Source organism: Schistocerca piceifrons, chromosome 8 (assembly GCF_021461385.2).
Source record: "Schistocerca piceifrons isolate TAMUIC-IGC-003096 chromosome 8, iqSchPice1.1, whole genome shotgun sequence".
In the NCBI taxonomy this organism is placed as follows: Eukaryota; Metazoa; Arthropoda; class Insecta; order Orthoptera; family Acrididae; genus Schistocerca; species Schistocerca piceifrons.
Window position 1 is genome coordinate 2,813,501 of NC_060145.1, and position 21,214 is coordinate 2,834,714.

Below are 21,214 nucleotides of genomic sequence, written 5' to 3' on the forward strand. Positions count from 1 at the left end.
CTAATGTAACCAGCTGATATTTTAATGAGCTTGTGAAATGCTTCCACATAGTACGTTTATTGTTACACTTATCAGCATAAATGAAGCCTATTATTCAAGACGGCAAATTGCAGACACGATATTGTGTTTTGATTTGGCAAATGTAGGCGGCCGTCGAGGCCACGTCCCGCATGTTGAAAAATATAAATAACGGAGCGTACAATCTGTACAATTATTCTGCCGTGTTTTCCAGCGACTAACAGTCAGTCTCCGTAGCACCACAATGGCAAATCGTGGCAGGCCACGCACCTTCCGTACCCCTGTTGTGAAGGAGCGAGTATTGCAACGAGTGGAGGAAGATCCTGGAACTAGCGCACGTAGAACAGAAAATCAGCCTCTATCCGTGGAATCTTTGGACATGCCACACGAACAGTTGTTAACCCATATCATGTACAGCGTGTCCAAGCCCTTTGGTCACAAAATCAGCCTGCGAGAACTCAGTTCTGCCAAACGATGTTGCGAAAATATGGTGGAAAACCACGTTTCAGAACAAAGATATTGTACACAGAAGAGGCTAGTTTCAAGCGATATGGGATCGTCAATTCTCATAACCAACATGTATCTGCTGATGCAAATACACACGCAGTTGAAGAAGCAAAGCATCACCGCCGATTTTCAGTTTATGTATGGGAAGGAATTATTGGCGATAGACTAACAGGACCTTACATGCTACAAAACTGGTTGAGTGATACACAGTACCTTCTGTTGCTATCAGTCGCCTTGCCTGTCTTGCCAGGGGAGGTACCATTCCAACAACGGCTGAAGCTGTGATTGATTTACGTTGCGGCACCAACCTATTGTCTTCGAAACGTCCGACAACTCCTCAGACATACATGTAATGGGCGATGGAATGGACGTTGATCGGGGGAGGAAGGGGGATGGAGGGGGGCAGGGTCCAGTACATTGACTAGCTCGTTCCCCCTATGTTAATCCCAGGATTTTTGACCTTGGGACGCTTTAAATCTTTGGTGTATGCAAGCTTCACTAATGATGTACAAACACTGCAGGCGCGCGTCATCGACGCATGCCACTGCACCTATGCTTGCCAGTGCATCCGAGAAAAACATGGAGTTCTTCAGAAAGTGCGTAATTCTTAGGTCTCTAGAATGTCGGACAGAAGACTGTCTTACTGTGAATGGATACAATACTGAACACATCCTTCAGCAATGGCGCAAGAGTGCAGGTCATATGTAATACCAAGCACATTGCGTTATAACATCTGCTGTTTCAGAGTCACAGAGGACTGTGTTCTCATTTGTTTATTGCATTCGTAATAAGAGCTAGCAGCAGGAGAGATGCGTCTTTCAGGAATGAAGATGCTCGATTACCGAAAAACATTTGACTCAGCACCATGCGTACGGTTATTATCAGAAGTACAATCATACGGGCATCAGACGAAATAAGTGACTGGATTGACGATTTCTCGGTAGGGACGACACAGCATGTTATCTTGGATGCGAAGTCATCGACAGGTGTAGGCGTAACGTCGGGAGTAGCCCAAGGAAGTGTGGTGGGTACCTTGCTGTTCATATTGTGTAATCTTGCGGACAATATTAATGGTAACCTCAGATTTTTCGCCGATGATGCTCTTATCTTCAACGACATACAGTCTGAACGAAGTATTACGAATAGTCAGTCAGACCTTGATGAGATTTCAAAGAGATGGAATGACTGGCAGCTTGCTTTAAGTGTTCAAAAAAATAAAATTTCGCACCTCATAAAACGAAAAAACAAGGTAGGCTACGAATGTAATATTAATGACTCACAGTTATAAACTGTAGACTCATACAGATACTTGGGTGTAGCAGTCAGGAGGGACATGAAGTGGAAAGACCATATAAGCTTAGTCGTGGGTGAGACAGGTGGCAGACTGGCAAGGGACATTAAAAGTATGCAGAGAAGGGCGGCACGACTGGTCACAGGGAGAATGTCACTGAGGCGTTGCAAGAACTGAACTGACAGACTCTTGAAGATAGTTTCTGTCTACCTCGAGATCGTCTATTAACACAGTTTCAAGAACGGACTTTAAGTGGTGATTAGGAATATGCTCAAATCCCCTACACGTCGCTTCCACAGGGAACGTGAGGATGAGAACAGATTAATTACAGCACGCACAGAGCCATTTCAATAACTATTTTTCTCACGCTGCATACGTGAATCAAACGGTAAAAAGCCCTAATAACCGGTATACTAGGATGCACCCTCCTCCATGCGCTTCCCAGAGTATACATGTAGTAGTAGGTGAACAAGTGTTCATAGCTCTCAAGGGACACATTTTAGAGTACAAAAAATTGTTCAAATGGCTCTGATCACTATGGGACTCAACAACAAGTCCCCTAGAACTTAGAACTACTTAAACCTAACTAACCTAAGGACATCACACACATCCATGCCCGAGGCAGGACTCGAACCTGCGACCGTAGCGGTCTCGCGGTTCCAGACTGTAGCGCCTAGAACCGCACGGCTACTCCGGCCGGCTTCAGAGTACATATTTTCTTGACATGTTCTACTTGTTTTGGTCCACACTACCATTTCTCATAATTTGGAATGCCCGTGTAGATATGAAATAGAAATACCATAAAAGCTTGATCATTTTGTGGGATCCTGGGAGATTGTAGTGTGTCTACAAAAGAGACTGGATACAAAACGATTGTACAGCCGATATTTATACAGCGTTCCAGTGTGTGGGACGCATATCACGTCGGACTAAAACGGGGCATCGAGTATATACTAAGACGAGGGGTGCGAATGCTTAAATGTTAACTTCGCTGGAGAAAGAGTGCAAAAGAAATGCTGAAAAATCGTAACTAGAAGGGACTGGAAGTGAGACGCCTTACATCTTATTACGACTTGGTAAGTAACCCGTCTTTCAGATCCGAAAGTGCTGCTGCTGCTGCTGCTTCAGAAGGATTTGAATAAACTAAACAGCTAAAGTCATCAACCTCTTATTCACGCTCCCCCCTCCACCCCTCTTTCCCGGGGACAAAATCTGTGCAACGCAACTGTCTGTGTCTAGAATTAATACCATGGGCAAGTGTGAGAATGTGTCCGAAATGTTTACGTAACGTGTATCTGAGTCGGGACCGGCATTCAACTAGTGGGATGTGGGAAACCGCCTGAAATCCACGTCCACGCTGGCTGGCTGAGCAGGCCTCCTTGTTAAGCCGCGAGGCGGTTCCCATCCAGGTAAGCCGTTTGTCCCCGAGTCACGAAAGTGGTGCGTTAACACGCGTGGCTATCAGAGCAGAAGCTCCTAGTGTTGCTCGGCCGCTATGCATCTCCCCCGTAGGTATCTTGAAGACAAAATCAGACAAATATGACGGCTATCCAGTAAGTAACAGACGTTTTGAAACAAAAAATTAACATTATAAAAAAAAACAAATTTTATTATATGCCCACTCTTAAGCTATTTCTCTACATAATCGCCATTCAAAATGAGGCACTTATCATACCGTGGCGCAAGCTTTTCAGTACCGTTTCTGCATAAATATGCTGCCTGCGATTGCAGCCACTGGTTTATAACGGCACGCAGTTCGGCGTCAGTATCAAAGCGTTGAGTAGCGAGCCATGTCTTCATTGCTGGGAACAGGCGGTAGTCGCTCGCCACAAAATCCGGGCTGCGTGGTGGATGATCAGACACCTCCCGGCCAAAACACCGCCCGATACGACTGGTCGTGTGTGGGCGTGCGCTGTCGTAAAAAACCAAAACTTTCGCGCTAAGGTTCCGCCGATGCTTTTGCATGGCAATTACTGCATGATCTCTATCTGCGCGAAATATCAAAGATATTTCTATGTCTATCTTGATTAAACAATGTGAATTGTTCTGAGGCTAACCTACTATTTCAGAGTCCTATTACGACTGTTATATGAATGTTTTCTCTGATTTAGAAAACAAAGTTTTGGATATTTCGATATCGTTAAAACGCAACATAACGCCAGCTGGCTTAAGGTGCCCGAGTAATGTTGTGTGCACTTTGTTTCGCGCCAATTGCGTTTCCTGCTGTATGGTAGAGAAAGGCGCCCGGCCAACAGGCAAACAAACCAAGTTAGCCAAGAGGTTTGCAGAGCAAACACCCGAAGGAAAGCTGCGGACGGTGAGAGCTGGCGCTTCGCTGTTCTATGAATGCTGATGTAACGCCTATCCTAGAAGAGTTGTAGCAGAAGCGTGCTTTCCAATTTCAACTGCATGTAACACGTTACTTTACATTCTACGCTGAGCGTAGTGCTTACTCATCGCCGAACTGTACAGTCATCTTCTTTTGCGACGCCCATTTGAGGCGCATTGTTTCAAAACGTATTAAATGCAACCGAGGTCAAAATACAGTTCGCTGCGTTTTCACCCAAAATGCGGTATGCTCTTTGGCGTTGTTGAGTCAGATCGGCTCATTTCGTATTCTTTCGCAGTAGTAATTTAGTGCCGAAAAAAATTAATCGGATCAAATAGTATTATTTACTCTTGGAAGAGCCTTCGAAAGAAAGTAGAATGACAATTAGGGCTGCGAAAACTAAAAGACACCGTCAGTAGGAAGCTCAGTGAGTAATAACACCTGATGTACTTTATGAATTACCATTTCGAATGAAATTTGTAATGTCGGTGCACTGATATGTTATTCGTGTTGGGAAAGTCCATAAAGGCATACTTTTATACTTTGACTGAGCTTTACTATCTGTAGGTATGGCGTGAGCAGATGTATTTCACTTTAGATACTTCACCCGAGATTCACATTTAAGTAATTTAGAGCCGTCTTGTGATCAAGAAAGCAGATTCAGCTGTAGAAGCATTCCACTATTCTACCTGGGAAAACAAAAAAGTTTACACCGCAACGAACAAAGTGGAACAAGATCGCAGACTCAGTTATTTGATGAAAGTTACTTTTGCAAAACCACGAAGAAATGGGAAGTATTATGCAGCACAGCGCAATCTAAATTCCATTGTTGTGCCGTATGAGGTAGGTTAAAGTGTTGTTTATAATACTGCTACTCCGCGCGACCGCTACGGTCGCAGGTTCGAATCCTGCCTCGGGCATGGATGTGTGTGATGTCCTTAGGTTAGTTAGGTTTAAGTAGTTCTATGTTCTAGGGGACTGATGACCACAGATGTTAAGTCCCATAGTGCTCAGAGCCATTTTTTTGAACCAATACTGCTACTATACCGTAAACTGTTATGCTGTTTTTAAAACGTCTATATAATTCTGTCTATATAATTCTGTAGCAAACAGCTGGGCAACTCATTATTGAGAACAATAAAGAGACTGACTACTCATCCTTCTCTTACATGGGGAAGAAAGACTAAGTGCAAGACTGTAACACACATCGATCTACCGTCAAGAACATGTTAATAACTTCATTTTCTTACGTGATGGTCTACCTCCAATAATAAAATCAATAAAAAATTGAAATGAACGTTTCAAACCATATTATGTGAAAACATGATTGCACGTAAGCATATTTTGTTCAGTGAACTGGTTGAAACCGTAGTAAGTGCAATTAAAATTGCGCCTTCATGCACCGGGGAAATGATTTCAATCACGAATAATTCTGCAACATAATCTATGTCCTGCCGTCTAGAATTTTGACATATTTCACTCGGTTAGGAAACGAAACGTTTCTTTGGCTTCCTGTAAATTATAATCCGTGTACGTAAAACGATTTAAAACAGTGCTCCTCATTTAGATGCCCATGGACGATTAACAGTTCGAAGAAAATAATAGCTTTTTTAATGTAGTGCTGCAAGAGAATGATGATACTTAGGTAGGTAGGTCCAATAACTGAAGAATAGGTTCTGAAACAGAATGAGAACAATAGAAATTTATGACACAACTTGACGAAACGGTTAGACTGCTAGGACACGTCCTGAAGCATCAAGGAATAGTCAGTTTAGTAACTGTGGGAAGTGTGGAGAGTAACAGCTGTGGAGGGAGGCCAAGGCTCTGTCACAGCAAGCAGGTCGAAGTGGATGTGGGTCGCATTAGCCGTGTCGTGTAGAGCTGTATCAGACGCGTCTCCGGACTGAAGACCGCAACAGTAGCAGCCTCGTTACCGTTATTTAGCACACAAGACACAAACGTGGTCGTGCGGTAGCGTTCTCGCTTCCCACGCCCGGGTTCCCGGCTTCGATTCCCGGCGGGGTCAAGGATTTTCTCTGCCTCGTGATGACTGGGTGTTGTGTGCTGTCCTTAGGTTAGTTAGGTTTAAGTAGTTCTAAGTTCTAGGGGACTGATGACCATAGATGTTAAGTCCCATAGTGCTCAGAGCCATTTGAACCATTTTAGCCAAGACACAGATGTGAGGAACGCAATCTACAGGAAAGTGATTAGGGAGTCAAGCTCACTTCATCTGGCTACCTGCGTTCTATCCTTCATACACTCACAATAAAATACGAAAAAGTCATATAATAAAAACAAAAAAATGGTATTCGGACATTAAGTACTCGGCTTATTTCCAAATGAGCAACAAGTGATACTACGTCTCGTTTCTCCACACTATCATCCATCAAACAAAGTACTCCTTTCCTACAGTGATAATATCAGCTATACCTGCTTCAAGTCACACCAGCTGCCTTCCCGTGCACTGACTAACTTCGTAAGCGAATTTACGGCTCCAGCTAGCTCCACTGAGCCATCTGCCGTTCCATATTTGTTACAGGGGACTTGAAGGTGTTATTTGTGTGAATATATCATATTGCCGCTAATCTGAAGAAAGATCCATAAACCCGTTGAAGAAAGCGCCAGCACTCTCTCCCGTATGTACAATAAGCACATTATCGAATCTGACTCGGTGAACTGCTATTTCTAGTTCTTCAGATAGGTCACATTTCCTTCCTCTCTTCTCTACGTGCATCACCTCTAAATCCTCTTCAATGCCTTTTAGCGGGTAACCTGCTTCATATACATGTTTGGCTATCACCGATTTACCATAATTGTCCAGTCTGAAGACGGAAGACGTCTACGTGTTCATTATATATATAATTTACTTTTCCTATTTCCAACCTAGCTTGACCTACCTGAAGAACTCTAAGTAGAAATTCACTATGATGTATTCAATAACGTGGTTACTGCATATATGGGAGAGAGCGGTACCGCTTTCTTCATCGGGTTTATGGATGTTTTCCCAGGTTAGCAGCAGTAAGATATATTTACACAGATAACTAATGGTATATTGTTTTCCTCAACCCCCTGTAACATCTCTAGATTGCTTCGAAATGACTGATGGCCCAGTGCAACCAGTTGGCCCCTTATACCCGTTCACAGAGCTAGCCAGTGCACGGGAGGGCAGCTGGTGTGACTTGGAACAAATATGGCCGGTAATACGGAAGCAGAATGGCAAATATGCTTTCCATAGCCTCAATCTATGTACGTAGTGGTCCAGACAGGTTCATAACATTTCGAAAGTTTTTTTGACGGAATAAACTGTTTGCGTAATGTTGAAAGCATTTTTGCCATTCTGCTTCTGTATTACCCGCAAAGACACATTCCATCCTTTTAGTTAGTTTCATCTTAGTTTTCTACAGTTACATAAACTGTTTACTGCTCCGCAAAGGCGATTCTGGAACGCGTGGGTTCCTGCCTGACCGCGCTCCTCTTCACAGAGCACAGACGTCATGTGAAATCGTAAACCTTGCATTTCTACTGGCTGCTTTCTTTCCAGCCACTGCTTGCGTACAATTAATGTCACCTCCCTTCTCAACGACATATACAGCTGCTTTTGCAGCAGTTAAATCAACTGACTCCACCTTTGCTGGCGTAAACAGTATCAGGGTGGCGGTGACATCTATCTCACAAAAATCATACTAAGAGAACAGAAACGCCTAAAGCCGAAAAGAAAAGTAAAGAAAAAGGCTACATTGTGCGTGTTCTTAAAATCATAAGCTTCGCTATAGATGAATATACAGCTTTCAGATACATACCGTACACGATTTCCTAACTATCACTAGAAAAAATTAATACAGACGTAACTCAATATCATACCCTTATTATTATGTTGTCACTATAACTAAAGGTTATGCAAGATTATGCTGTTATGCAAAACCCATCCCGCTCTACATCTCTGTGTGTACTCAGCAACTGACTGTGTGGTGTGTGGCGGAGAACAAACACCAATACTCCCTAAACACAATAAAACAAGACCTGCCTGATGAAAGACTGGACTGTACAACCCGCTAACTTTATTGGGTTCATAGAGCTCTAGTTACCTGAAATTACTGTTCGTTTCCGCTTTATTAGCGTTATCTGAAGTTAATAGATTTGTTAAAAGTTTCATAATTCTGCTCATACCATTGTTATTGGAATTGTAATTTGTCTATTCAGAACTACACAGGAAAACTACGGAAACAAAAGTAACCTTTCGGGATCAGGATTCATATAGCGGCGGTAACATTTCCGTTATATTTAGAGGCGGGATAACAATCGATTGCCGCTCTCCATGCAGGTTTATCCTGTGCAAGCCTCTTCATCTCTGCATAACTACAAGCATTTTAACCTGCTGACTGTATTCAAGCCTTGGTCTCCCTCCACAATTTTTACCGCAACATTTCCTTCCATTATCAGTTGACAAATTTGTTGATGCCTCGATATGTTTCCTATCAACCGATCCCTTCTTTTATTCAAGTTGTGCCACAATTTTTTTCTCCTTGTTCTATTCACTACCTCGTCATTTGTTATTCGATATATGCAACGGAACCTCAGCATTCTTCCACAGCACCACGTTTCAAACGCCCCTATTCCCTTCTTGTCTGAATTGGCTATCGTCCACGTTTCATTTCCATACAAGGCTACTCTCCAAACAAATACTTTCAGAAAAGACTTCTTAATACTTAAATTTATTTTATATATTAACAAATTCCTCTTTTTCAAAAATATTGTTCTTGGCAGTTTGCATGTTGTATCTTCCCTACTGCGGCCATCATCGGTTACTTTGCTGCCCAAACAGCAGAACTCGTCTACTACTCTTGGTCTCTCATTCCTTAATCTAATACCCTCATCATCGCCCAGTTTAACTTGATTACATTCCATTGCCCTTGGTTTTCATTCATTTTACAGTCACTTTTCAACACACTATCCATTCCGTTCAACTGCTTTTCCAAGTTCTCTGATAGAATTACAATGTCATCGGCAAACCGAAAAGTTTTTATTTCTGCTCCCTGAACTGTAATTCACTTTCCACATTTCTTCTTGGTTTCTTTTTCAGCCTGCTCACTTTACAGACTGAATAACATGGGGGGTAAATGACAACCTTGTCTCATGAAATTTTCATGTCCGCCGACTCATAACTGGAGTCTGATTTCTGTACAAGTTGCAAATAGCCTTTCGCAGGTGTGCTTTTCTTCACCCTGTCTTTTAAAATAGAGGCACAGTTTTTCTTCCCGTGTTCCTACATTTCTCCAGAACCGAAACTGATCTTCCCCTACGTCGGCATCTACCAGTTTTTCCATATTACTATAAATAATTCGTATCAATATGTTGCAACCGCGACTTTTTAAAATGATATTTCAGTAGCATTCAAATCTGTCAGCACCTTCCTTCTTTACAATTGGAGTTAATACATTCTTCTTGAAGTCTGAGGGTGTTTCGCTCGTCTCATAAATCTTGCCTACCAGATGGAGTAATTCTGTCCAAGGATCATAATAATTTTGAGGGAATGTCGTCTACTGCAGGAGTCTTGTTTCCGCTTACGTCTTTCATTGCTCTGTCAAGTTCTTCTCGCAGTATCGTACCACCCATCTCGTCTTGACCTACTTCCTCTTCCCTTTCTGTAATATTTCCCTGATGTTTATTCCTCTTATACAGACGCCTTCCACCTTCCAGTTTCTTTGCTTAGTACTGGCTTGACATTTAAGCTCTTGATATTCATACACTTGGTTCTCTTTTCTCCAAATGTCTCTTTAATTTTCCCATAGGCGGCGTGTCTCTTTCCTCTAGTCGTGCATGCATGCTTTCATAACATTGCATTTGTCCACTGGCCATTCCTGCTTAGCAGTTTTGCACTCTCTGATATTCTCATTTTTTAGACGTCTGTATTCCCTTTAGCACGCTTAATTAACCGATTATATTATGTCGAACGATTATACAGGGTGAACCAGAACTCTACCGACCAGCTTTCAGAGACTGTTGAGGGATATCTTTTGAATATTTAGGTATAAAGAACCCGTGGTTTCGTGCGGTTTGTTACAGAGTTACTGTATTTCGTTTGGTTTCATGCCCCAATTAGCTTTGTATCTGTATTGCACTGAAATTAGTGCACAACAGTGGAAATGTCGATGGTATGCCCTGCGTTGTTTTCATTCGCGCAGGGTACCTGCCGACAGTAAATCTAGGCTCTACTTCAAGTTGACAACTCCGCACTTCTAAGCAGAATTAAACATCTAGAACCAGTAACTTGAATGAACGGTTACGTCATCATGCGACAGCTCTTAATTAGCATCTAGGCACCTATGTAATGCGAAGTACTGCTTGCCTACATATTCCTGCGCTACTGTAGCATTAGGCAAGTCTCTTTCTCTGTACTAGAAAGTTACATTTTTCAGACCGCTAACACAGTCCATTACTTATAATGAAATAAATATTTCCCCTCCCGGAGTCAGAGGAAACTAAGCGTGACAGCACACGGCACAGGACTTTCCAGTCCCAGTGACATGGTATCGAGCGCACAGACCGTCCCTTTGCTCATTTGTGTAGTTACCTGTTTGTCAGATGTGCTGTGTCCCTTGTAGTTTTACAGGCTTATGGAAAGTTTTATTGTTCAATGTAAGGGGACGGGATTAGAATCAATTGACGTTCAGTTTACTGTCAAGTACCCGATCTGACCTGAAAGTGCTGTCAGTGTATCGTGGTCCATCTTGCAGGGTGTAGCTTGTAGCGTTCTCTCTCTCTCTCTCTCTCTCTCTCTCTCTCACACACACACACACACACACACACACACACACACACAGCAACATTAATCCACATTGATAGGCATTTTAATTATTGAAAACGTGCATTTCGAGTGCGGTAAGAGAAATTAATCACAAAAAAGTAATTACGTTCGACAGCTACAGCGGCTGGGAGTACAGTTGTGTCAAAACAGATTGCATTGTCGCACAAGCTAAGTCTATTTCCGCCCTGACTAAGTTAATGTTTATGGTTTTACTATAGCTACCAAGATCTACATCGATACCTACGTGACTGCTCAGCATTTCACACTTAGTTACCTGGCAGTAGGCTCATCGAACCTCTTTCTGGTATTTCTCTACCGTTCCAATCTCTAACAGTATGTGGGAAAAACGAACATCTGTACCTTTCCGTGCGAGCTGTCATTTCCCTTATTTTATTACGATAATCATTTCTTCCTACATAGGTGTGAGTTAACAAAATATTTTCGTATTCGATTGAAAAGTTGGTCGTGAAAAGATGTCGCCACAACGAAAGAAAAACAACTTTGTTTCAATGACCGCCATCCCAAATGTGGTACTCTCTCCCCTATTTCTCTACAATAAAAAGCGAACTGCTCATCTTTGTACTCTCTCGATGTCCTCCGTCAATCGTATCTGGTAAGGAACCCACTCTGCAGAAGACGGACGAGCGTACTGCAGACAGTCTCTTCTGAGTGTTCCGCCAATAAAACGCAGTCTTTGGTTTGGTTTCTCCGCAACATTATGTATGTGATCGTTCCAGTCCATATTTTTCGCAACTGTAATCCCTGGGCATTAAGTTGAAGTGAATTACCTCGAGATTTGTGTGAGCTCCCACTTTTCGTTGTTTAGCGTCAATGGTTATTTTCCGCACCATGTAGATATCTTCTCCAAATCATTTTCCAATTGATTTTGAACTTCTGACGACCTTAGTAGACCGTAAGCAAACATTTAAGAAGACAGTTACAAGAAAGGAAAAAACATAGGAATTTCACAAAGTATCTTCAGTACTCCAACCAAAGTAATGTAATAACAATTGCGACCATTTGCAGGCTCTATTTCTTGTGTTATCGTCGTGATGGTCAGCATGGTAAGAAATATTTACGTTATAGTACTCTCGCTCCGTCGGTAATAAAAAAGCGGAATACAACATTGACTCTGCACTATCTTAGATGCATATAGAGCAGAGTACAACATTAAATAATATGTACTGTACAGCTATGAAAACGTTCAGTAAGGAATTCAGTGACTACTTAAAGCATACAATTTAGCGTTAACTTTTCCCACAGAAACAGAACATTAGTCGCATAGCACTGACCGCATGTGTACATGTCGAAATATTACTACGTACCAGTCAAAATGCGATTTATGCGGGACAGTGATAAGAGGAATCGTACTTGCGTCCTACTCTGGAAAATCTCTTACCCAACAGTCAGAAAAAGACTGAGACAATCCGTCTTCTGTTATCTTAAATAAATGAAAGACAGAATTATATCGAACGGTGCAATTCTAAGTCTTCAGCGGCTACTGTGGCTGCAATGATTAAGGAATCCTAGCAGATGTATTCTAGCAGTAAAAAATAAGTTTAAAACATTACATCAGATAGATTTGGAGGGCCTAAAACACTGTCTTGGGGAATGCCTGATATCGCTTCTATTTTACTCGTTGAAAAAGTGTGTGTGAATTCCTAAGGGAGCAAATTGCTGAGGTCATCGGTCCCTATCAGGGCGGCCACTCCTCGCGGCTTACTCGTTGACATTCCGTCAATTACTACCAGTAAATAACATTTAAACACACCCCAAGATACATGAATATGTACTACTAATGAATTAATGTTCAAATAAACTGCTCATATCACTAGGATTTTGGAAGGTCTCTTCGTCTAGGTGTATCAGTTCTCTCTGGCTTTGAGAAAGATCTTCGAAATATGGTATGCTAAGTTCTTCGGATCTTTTGGTAGGACGTAAAACACGTTGAATGACCTCAGCGGTTTCGTCGTCATCGTCAGGTTAGCGATAGCGTGATTGAGCCAGGCCGTCTGGCTGTTGCTCGAAAACGTTTCACAGCAAAATTCTTGTCAGAACGTTCACAACGGATTTATCAAACAATATCTCCATTTGAAATGGAAACAGTGCGTAGGTGACCAGCACTGCAGATGTTCATAAGACCGTAAGAGATGTGCTACTTCAAGCCATTTCCTCTGTCGTTTGTGCTTGTCGAGCTCTCGTCTACTTGGGATTTATCTAGTTCTGATACGTCAGCTGCTGTTTTAGTTCCACGCGTCTCAAATCTTTGTTGTAAGAGTTGCTCTCCAGTGATCTGTTGCCAGGAGCGAAACAATTATCATGCTTCCCTAAACGTTTCTTTCAGAGGCTTTCCATTACAATTACCATCTATCACACGTTATAATCAGAAGTACTTTATTTCACCGAGACGGTGTTTTGTAGCTGGGGAGGAGAGGAGGGTTTCAGGGGTGGGCCTTTGTAACGATTCCTTTGCATAAACGTCCGTTTTAATTGTTTGCTGGCCTCTCCTCCCCGATTCATCGGGGGACATTATCACACATCTCCTACGTTTACTCTTCCACATATCGGGTCGTAGTTTTGTAGATAAAAGAAAAACTTTTTTTCTCTTTTCACGTAAACCACTACTATAGCGACCGACTCTTGTCTGTCTTCAGGTGGTCTCTCAGCGCAGGCTATTTAGTCACCTTCGTCAGTTTGCGCTTGCAGAGGGAAGGCAGTTTTTGCTCGGCCTGATGATGATGGCACGACATTTCTGTAATCGCCCTAAATGGGTGGTGGTCGGAGTCGACTAGGCTGATTTTAAGGGCGAATATTTTCCCCACGACGGACGGTGTTTTCCAAACCCTGACGCAGAAAAATTTCTGAAAATGTTGCCAGGAAGCAGTACTTCACACTAGGTATATTAGCGGGAGCAGGAAGTAGCCAATGAAAATGGTTACATTCTACTCCTGATTCCGGTTGGTCGGAAGACTAAATGTAAACAATATTGTGCAACGTTCTAGGATCTCGCGAAAGGGAAGAACAAGCCTGTAGCTCTTGTGGCATGGGGAAGCCCGGTGCCTTCTACGACGGAGTTGGTGTATTCGTAATTTATTGCAGAAGTGTGGAGAGGGTGATCCTTCTTGTTCAAGTGCGTAATTTCTTGCAGCACGGTAAACTGAGAGAATCCCAGTGTGTGTTCTGGTGTGCGGGATGAGTACTGGATTGAGTCGTCCAGGTTTTCGAGTGTGCAGACACCTCACACTAGATTGTGGAGCCAGTACCCAGTTGGATAGTGGTGTTTTAGTGAACGAGACAGATATGGCGAAGATTAATACTTCTTTCCAGGAAATTTCAGAGTGATATTTTTGTGCGACTCTGATTTTGAAATGAATCCGAATTTGTTGTACTGATCATCGGCAGGAGTTGCTAGTGCCTATTGTAGGCGGTGGTCTAACTGTTACCGATGAACGTATTCTGGTCTGGTGGTGGCATTTCGGAATATTTCTCAATACAGTTGGGTGGTTGGAAGATTTTTAACTATTGCCTTTGGACTGTGAGTAACGCTGTCTCGCAGTTCAAAGTGACGCTGTCGAACCGTACTTCAACTAAGCCGTAAGTCGCGTAGTTTGTGTCACGCGACTCACATCGCCAACAGCGCGTGGATTCTGGAATGTTATCTGGCGCGTCACAACCGAACTCCAAGGCTCGGACGAGAGGAGCGTTTCACTGTTGTTAACGTTCTCATAAACTGATCGGTTACAGTCCTACAAGCACAGCTCGTAACTCTGTTCATCTTGTTCTACAACCCACTCAATTCCAGTGAGAACTTCAAACGCACGAGCGGTACACCAAACAGAGAACTTTGTTGCCGAACATGTGTTACAAGTGAGACAATGAAACACGTCGGCCATTCGTGCCAACTTGTTTCATAAGAGCGCCACTCGCCTGTTCGCAAGGTATCGTATTTCTGACAGGCTGCACCGCCTCGCCGACTGCTGCAATATGGCTGCGTAGTCGCGAGTGTTATGTATCGTGGAGCACAGGAACTTAGTCTTGCGACAGCCAGCCAGACGCCGTAGCGCGAATTTCAGTCAAGGGAAAGCGTGGCCAAGGCGGAAGTCACACTGGTTTCTGTTTAGTTCGGACTCTGACCTGCTGTTTTCGTCTTGCTGCTGCACATGTTTAGGTGACAACTAACTTATTACGAAGCAGTTTACCTTGTTCATGTTAGTTTTTGCTTGTGTAATGAAATTAGGAACATGATGGTTTTTGCTTAACATTTGAAACTGTTTGCAATCGCCCACCTAAGGCTGTCTATCCGGTAATCACTTGAATACTACCTTTCGCCTATTTCTTATATTAAAATTTCCCTCTATGTGAGTATGGAACCACATTGTAACACCTAAAATGCAGGATGCATGGCACCTGCTACCGATATATACTTTTTTTGTTGAATTGTATGTAAATATTTGTAATTTAAATGCATTCTTTTAATAAGTAAGGTCATTGCTTCACTTATGCGTAAATTTAAGTAGAAATCTGTTGACATTTCATTGTATTTATCTGTGTCTTACTGTGAAACTTATAAATCCTGGGGAAAAGCCAAAGGAATTGTTATTTGCATCGATTAGCAACGTTAATAGCAGTGCTTGTGCGTTGTAAACTCTTTGGGAGTTGTTGGGCGGAGTGCACGGAGAGAGGCAGGCGAGTTCCAGCGCTCCTACTGTGGTGTTAACGCTCTCGCAGTAGAGAGGACCATTTTCGGCGGCGTCATGTACCCGTAGCAGGAGTAAGGGCAGTGGACGCGTGGAAGAGGCTGTATTAATTACAATTGCCCATCCCTGTAATTAGCCGTGGCTCCACAAGATGCTACCGTCTTCAACAACAGCAGCAGTTCCAGCAACACGGTTTCGTCGTCGGCTCCGAGTTTCGTCGTATGCACAGCACTGAAGTAAGACTGCTCATTTTGTTCATTGGTAGAAAGTATTAACGGCTAACCCACCAGCACAAGTGAATGTGATTTTTGATTGATAAAATTTATTTAAATAATAATCAGTTAAGCTCAGGGCGATTGTGTCCTCATTGTCCTCAGACATTGTTACCAAGGAGGGTCCTTGTTCCTTTTTTTCCTTATATTCTAACTGAGCGTCATAAGAAACAAATTTAATAGTTACAGCCAGTTTATCAATCAATAATTTCACTTTTAAGAATTTTAGCCTCAGTCTACTTTCAATTAACTATTGTACAACAGAGGCTTCAATATGTGACTAAAGTAAAGCAATTTCATTTTTCAAATTTGAGAATCAATCACTGGAAAAAATCTAAATCTAAAGAATTGCACACATTAAGAGTGCGGAAGTTTTATTTATTTTACATATAGCTTGGAGCACATGGTGTTTGGTTTGGTACGTATTCTATTATTTATTTCTGTTCAAGTCAGTAAAAAAAGGCGCAGTTGTTCAGACAATAATTTGAAATCCAGTTTGCAAAACAAGTAACTGCAAAGTAAAAGTGCCTGCTTTTTTTTAAATTTCTTTGATGAAATTACGTTGAGGTCACTGAAAGTCATTGTTCACGTAAATAAGTTCAATACTAACATACAGTTTAATTGCATCTTTTTAAATCATTACTCGATTTTTTTTTCAAAATTTAATGACAAATATAATACATGTTTTTCTTTCCCATCATCTTGTACAGGATTTTCGATGTAAATTACCCTAGTGGGCTGGCGACCATTAATTATTTCCTTTTCGTTCATTAGTGTAACTTTTGGATTGATGATCAGTGGTGCCCCTTTCCTGTTCAGTGTTGTTCGTGAGTGAATGCACAAAACAATTTTCACTTTTTGCAAATTATAACCCTGTTAGGTTTAATTACTTTTTATTTTTAGTAGACTTTTCCATCAGAAGGGTCTGTTGTACATTTTCCTCCTACTTATCGGTATTATTTCTTCGGGAAAGATAGCCTCATGCAATTAGTAAAAAACCACTAGGCATACACGAGATCCACGGTCATATTTTATATCGCAAGCAGGATAGGCCGATTAGTAAGGGGGAGGTTACAACATGACTCTGCTTTTTAACGACGAATACTGGGGTTTCTCATCCCTTTTTGTCTCATTTACGTCATTTTTTGCTACAATACATGCAGAGCAAGCACAACGCTCCATGTAAAGTAATAATTTCAGCTCCACGATTACAAATGGCTTTACCACCTGTTGTTGAATGCAGTCCTACCGCTAGCACCGACTTCAGATTAGTACTGTATGCATAATTCGTCAACAATCATTAGAGCTTAAAAGTTCATTTTCTTGAATACTTAGCTTCAGATCGTACAAATGGCAAAGAAATTTCCAATGCACGACTTTATTGCACGACACACCCATTAGCCTTTCAAGATACCATGCTAATGTTAGTTAATCGGTTCTATTCAGAAACAGGTCAGTGAAATTTAAGTTACTTTTGCAGAAAGGTTGAAGCTAATGACGCTAAAAATTTTCCAAAACTGTTTCACACATGCAGATCATACCGTAGTTTCTCATTAAGTCGCCCAGGAACAACAGCTATGTGAATAAGTGACGAAGAGAAAGAAAAAGAACTGAAGTGGCTCAACAAAGGAAAGGCCACATGAGCTGACGGGATATATGCTCCAGTGTGTGCGGAGCATGGGAAACAACCTGCCCGCCCCTCTCACAGTAACAGTGGACCGTCGGTGTCTCTAGCAAGGCGTTCCTAATGACTAGAAAAAAGCACACACTCCCGTCTTCATGACGTGTCATCGAACAGGCGCACAGAGCTATAGGACTGCATTTCTGACGCCGGTCTCTTCTAGAATTTTGGAACATGTTTTATGCTCGCATATTATGACGTTTCCGGAGACCGAAAATCTGTTGCGTAGGAACCAACACGGCTTCCGAAAAGGATGGTCGTGCGAAACCCGGGCCGTCCTCTTCGTCCACAAGACACAGAAAGCAGTAAATACAGGCGGCCAGGTAAATAACGCCGTTCCTTGACTTCAGTGACGCATTCGACGCAGTCCGGCACTGCCACCTAACATACAAAATACGAGCGTTCGAAGTATCATAGCAACTGTTTGACTGGACTGAAGAATTTGCAGCAAACAGAACACAGAATGCCATTCCGAAAGGAGAGATGTCTTCAGACGTAAATGTAGCTTCGGGCGTGCCACAGGGCAGTATTACGATACTATGTGGATAAAGTCGTAAGTTACACGAGGCTTTTCGCGGACGATGCTGTTGTGTACAGAGAAGTGGCGACGATAGAAAATTGTAGCGAAATGCAGGAAGACCTGCGGAGGAGGAGGTGGAAGAGGAGGTCAGTGTTTAGCCTCCCGTCGACAACGACGTCATTATAGACGGAGCGCAAGCTCGAATGGGGAAGGAAATTGGCCGTGTCCTGTCAAAGGAACCATTCCGGCATTTGGTTGAAGCGATTTAGGGACATCACCGGAAACCTAAATCAGGATGGCCAGACGCTGGTTTGAACAGCGGTCCTCGCGAATGGGAGTTCAGTGCGGTGACCACTGCGCCATCTCGATCGGTCCTGCGGAGTTTCGAAGTTTAGTCCAGGGAGTGGCAACTGACCCTCATCGTACGGAGAGATCTGAAATGGAACGGACACGTAAAACTAACCACAGCAAAGACTAATGCCAGAGTGAGATTCATTGGAAGAACCCTGAGGAAATACAGTTCATCAGCAAAGGAAGTAGAGCACAAAACACTGGTTGGAGCAGTACCTGAATACTGCTCGTCAGTATGGGATACTTACTCGATAGGACTGATAGACAAAGTAGAGAAGATCTAAAGAAGAGTGGCGCGTTTCGTTACAGGTTCATTTAGCAAGCGGAAATGCTCAGCCAACTCGAATGGGAGACGCTCTAAGAGAGACGGTTCGCATAGCGGTGTGGTTTATTGTTAAAGTCCCAGGAGCGTAAGTTTGTAGAAGAGTCAACCAATACACTGCTTCCTCCTAAGTATGACTCGCGAAAAAACCATGAAGATAAAATTAGAGAGATTGCAGCCCACACGGTGGCTTATCAGCAGTCGTTCTCCCCGCGAATCGTGTGCGACTTGTACCTTCTGCCACACACAGTACGCTGGCTTGTGAAGTGTAGATATAGATGTGGTGTAGACGTAGAGTCAGTTAGCGTTATGAGAGAGTTTTGCTTGAAAATTAGCCATAAATCAGTTGGAAGGTGTTTCACAGTTTTTGTTGGGCATCTAAGTAAAGTTAACAGACGGCGGCTGGCTGTGCTCTGACGCGGTGCGGTGTGGCCGGCAGGTGCTGCGTCGCGAGTACGACTTCGTGGTGGTGGGCGCGGGCTCCGCCGGCTCCGTGCTGGGCGGCCGGCTGTCCGAGGTGGCCGGCTGGTCGGTGCTGGTGCTCGAGGCGGGCACCTACGAGTCGGAGATCACCGACGTGCCGCTGCTGTCGCTCTACCTGCACAAGAGCCGCTACGACTGGGGCTACCGCTCTCAGCCGCAGCCGTCCGCCTGCCAGGCCATGGAGGACAAGCGCTGCGTCTGGACGCGCGGAAAGGTACGCCTCCTACCCCTACCGTCTCCCGGTCTGCTTCACAGGTGTGCGTCTGCTCGAAACCGCGGTGCGTTCAAGACCACATTAAAGCTTTTCCAGTGTCCCTATCATCCCAGCTCTCCTTTTGCTTTTTCCCTCCGTCTCCTCACTAAACTTTCACTATAGTCGACTTATTCGTCTCGTGAGAGTCAGCAACTGTACTGATATTTAAGAGAATTCTCATGTAATGCTCAGTCTAGGTTGCACATTTTTAATAACATTTTATGTTCCAGTCACTCAGGATCGTCTTCAGATCAAAGCAGTTGCGTTAGCAACCGGTGTTGTCTACTCAGAACCACACACCAGAGTACTCTGATATATGGTTCTCAGTAGAAAAGACAGGTTGCTGACATAAAGACTTAGATCTGAAGATTATCTCGATTGATCGAAACATGTAATGTAATTTCAATGCGCAATAAATGAGAATTATCGTAAATCGCCCTGTTGACCCTATTGCACCTCGGTCTTTCCCAGACTAGCCAACTTTGTCCCCACAGCTGATTCCTTCTGTTCAGCAGCCACATGTTTCTGTTTGCAAACCATTACTTCCATTTGACAGGATCTTTATTTTACGACCAAAGATTATGTTCTATTAATAATATTTACATTACTGTATTCACATAATAATTCCTACTTTTATAACCATTATTACTACTATTACGAACTCATTTTAAGCGATACGTCATTATAAGGATAAGGGATTAAACAAAGAATTATACTAAGTTAAACTACAGTGTACGATTTCAGCCCACCTACCTTACGAAGTTGTCAGCTGAGCCTTGGATGCAGCAGACTCTGTAGGTTGTTTACAGTCCGCTTTCTGATTACCGCAGGATGATGTGCACGGGCTAACGTAACATTTCCGGAACGCAACTGTATGCTCGTCAGGTGGCTCTTATGCCCGCCAGAGCCAGAATCCGAGGGAAAGTAGTGTTCTCCCCTCTAGTGTGCTGGTGATGGGCCCGTCTTTACCTAATCGTCCTAAGTGGGCTGTGGCCCGAGCATGTATGGCGGTGGAAGCAGAAAATGGCCAAAGAAAATCCTTACTTTCTACTGCCGATTCTGATTGGCTCAAATGTTTAAATATTAAATACATTCCTGAAGAGCTTAGGAGTTGGCCGGCAGCCTTTGCTGGTCAAGATGATGTCGTGTGCCCTTTGGGACGGAGTCAATGACGTAAAGTGTCTTCATGAAGTCAGTAGTTTTTGATCCTGAGCGATCAGCCCATTTACTTTCTCATTACAGAAAGTCTTAGAAGAATAGGAAGTGCGTTCCCGTGAGGCAGCTTGAAATTCTGCTTGCACGCGTTCTGGTTTTCTAGCGGGCGATGCTTTTAAGCGAGCTTCCGCCGTGCTGTTAGGCACCGCCCTTACATTATATCGCGGAGCAAGTAATTAGCTGGAGAGTGATATTTCACTGAATGAAACGGACTCGATAAGGTTTAACTGAAGCAAATGAATTCAGTTTTTTCCGAGCGAATTTTACTGTAGTGTTTTGTGAGACTTTTACGTTATTGACAGTTAAACTGTATTTCTGTCTTGTCGTGTGAAGATTGCTATTTGGGGAGCAAAATAACTGATGATGGTCGAAGTAGGGAGAATATAAAATGTAGACTGGCAATGGCAAGGAAAGCGTTTCTGAAGAAGAGAAATTTGTTAACATCGAGTATAGATTTAAGTGTCAGGAAG

General features: G+C 43.0%; 1 protein-coding gene across 1 annotated transcript in view; it reads left to right on the forward strand.

The window, feature by feature from the left end:
* Positions 1-21,214, forward strand: part of LOC124711955 (glucose dehydrogenase [FAD, quinone]) — a 78,938-nt gene that overhangs the window by 15,042 nt on the left and 42,682 nt on the right. Inside the window, exon 2 of the mRNA XM_047242225.1 lies at positions 19,233-19,490. Within this exon, the coding sequence (XP_047098181.1) occupies positions 19,233-19,490 (258 nt within the window). The remainder of the gene's footprint in view (positions 1-19,232; positions 19,491-21,214) is intronic.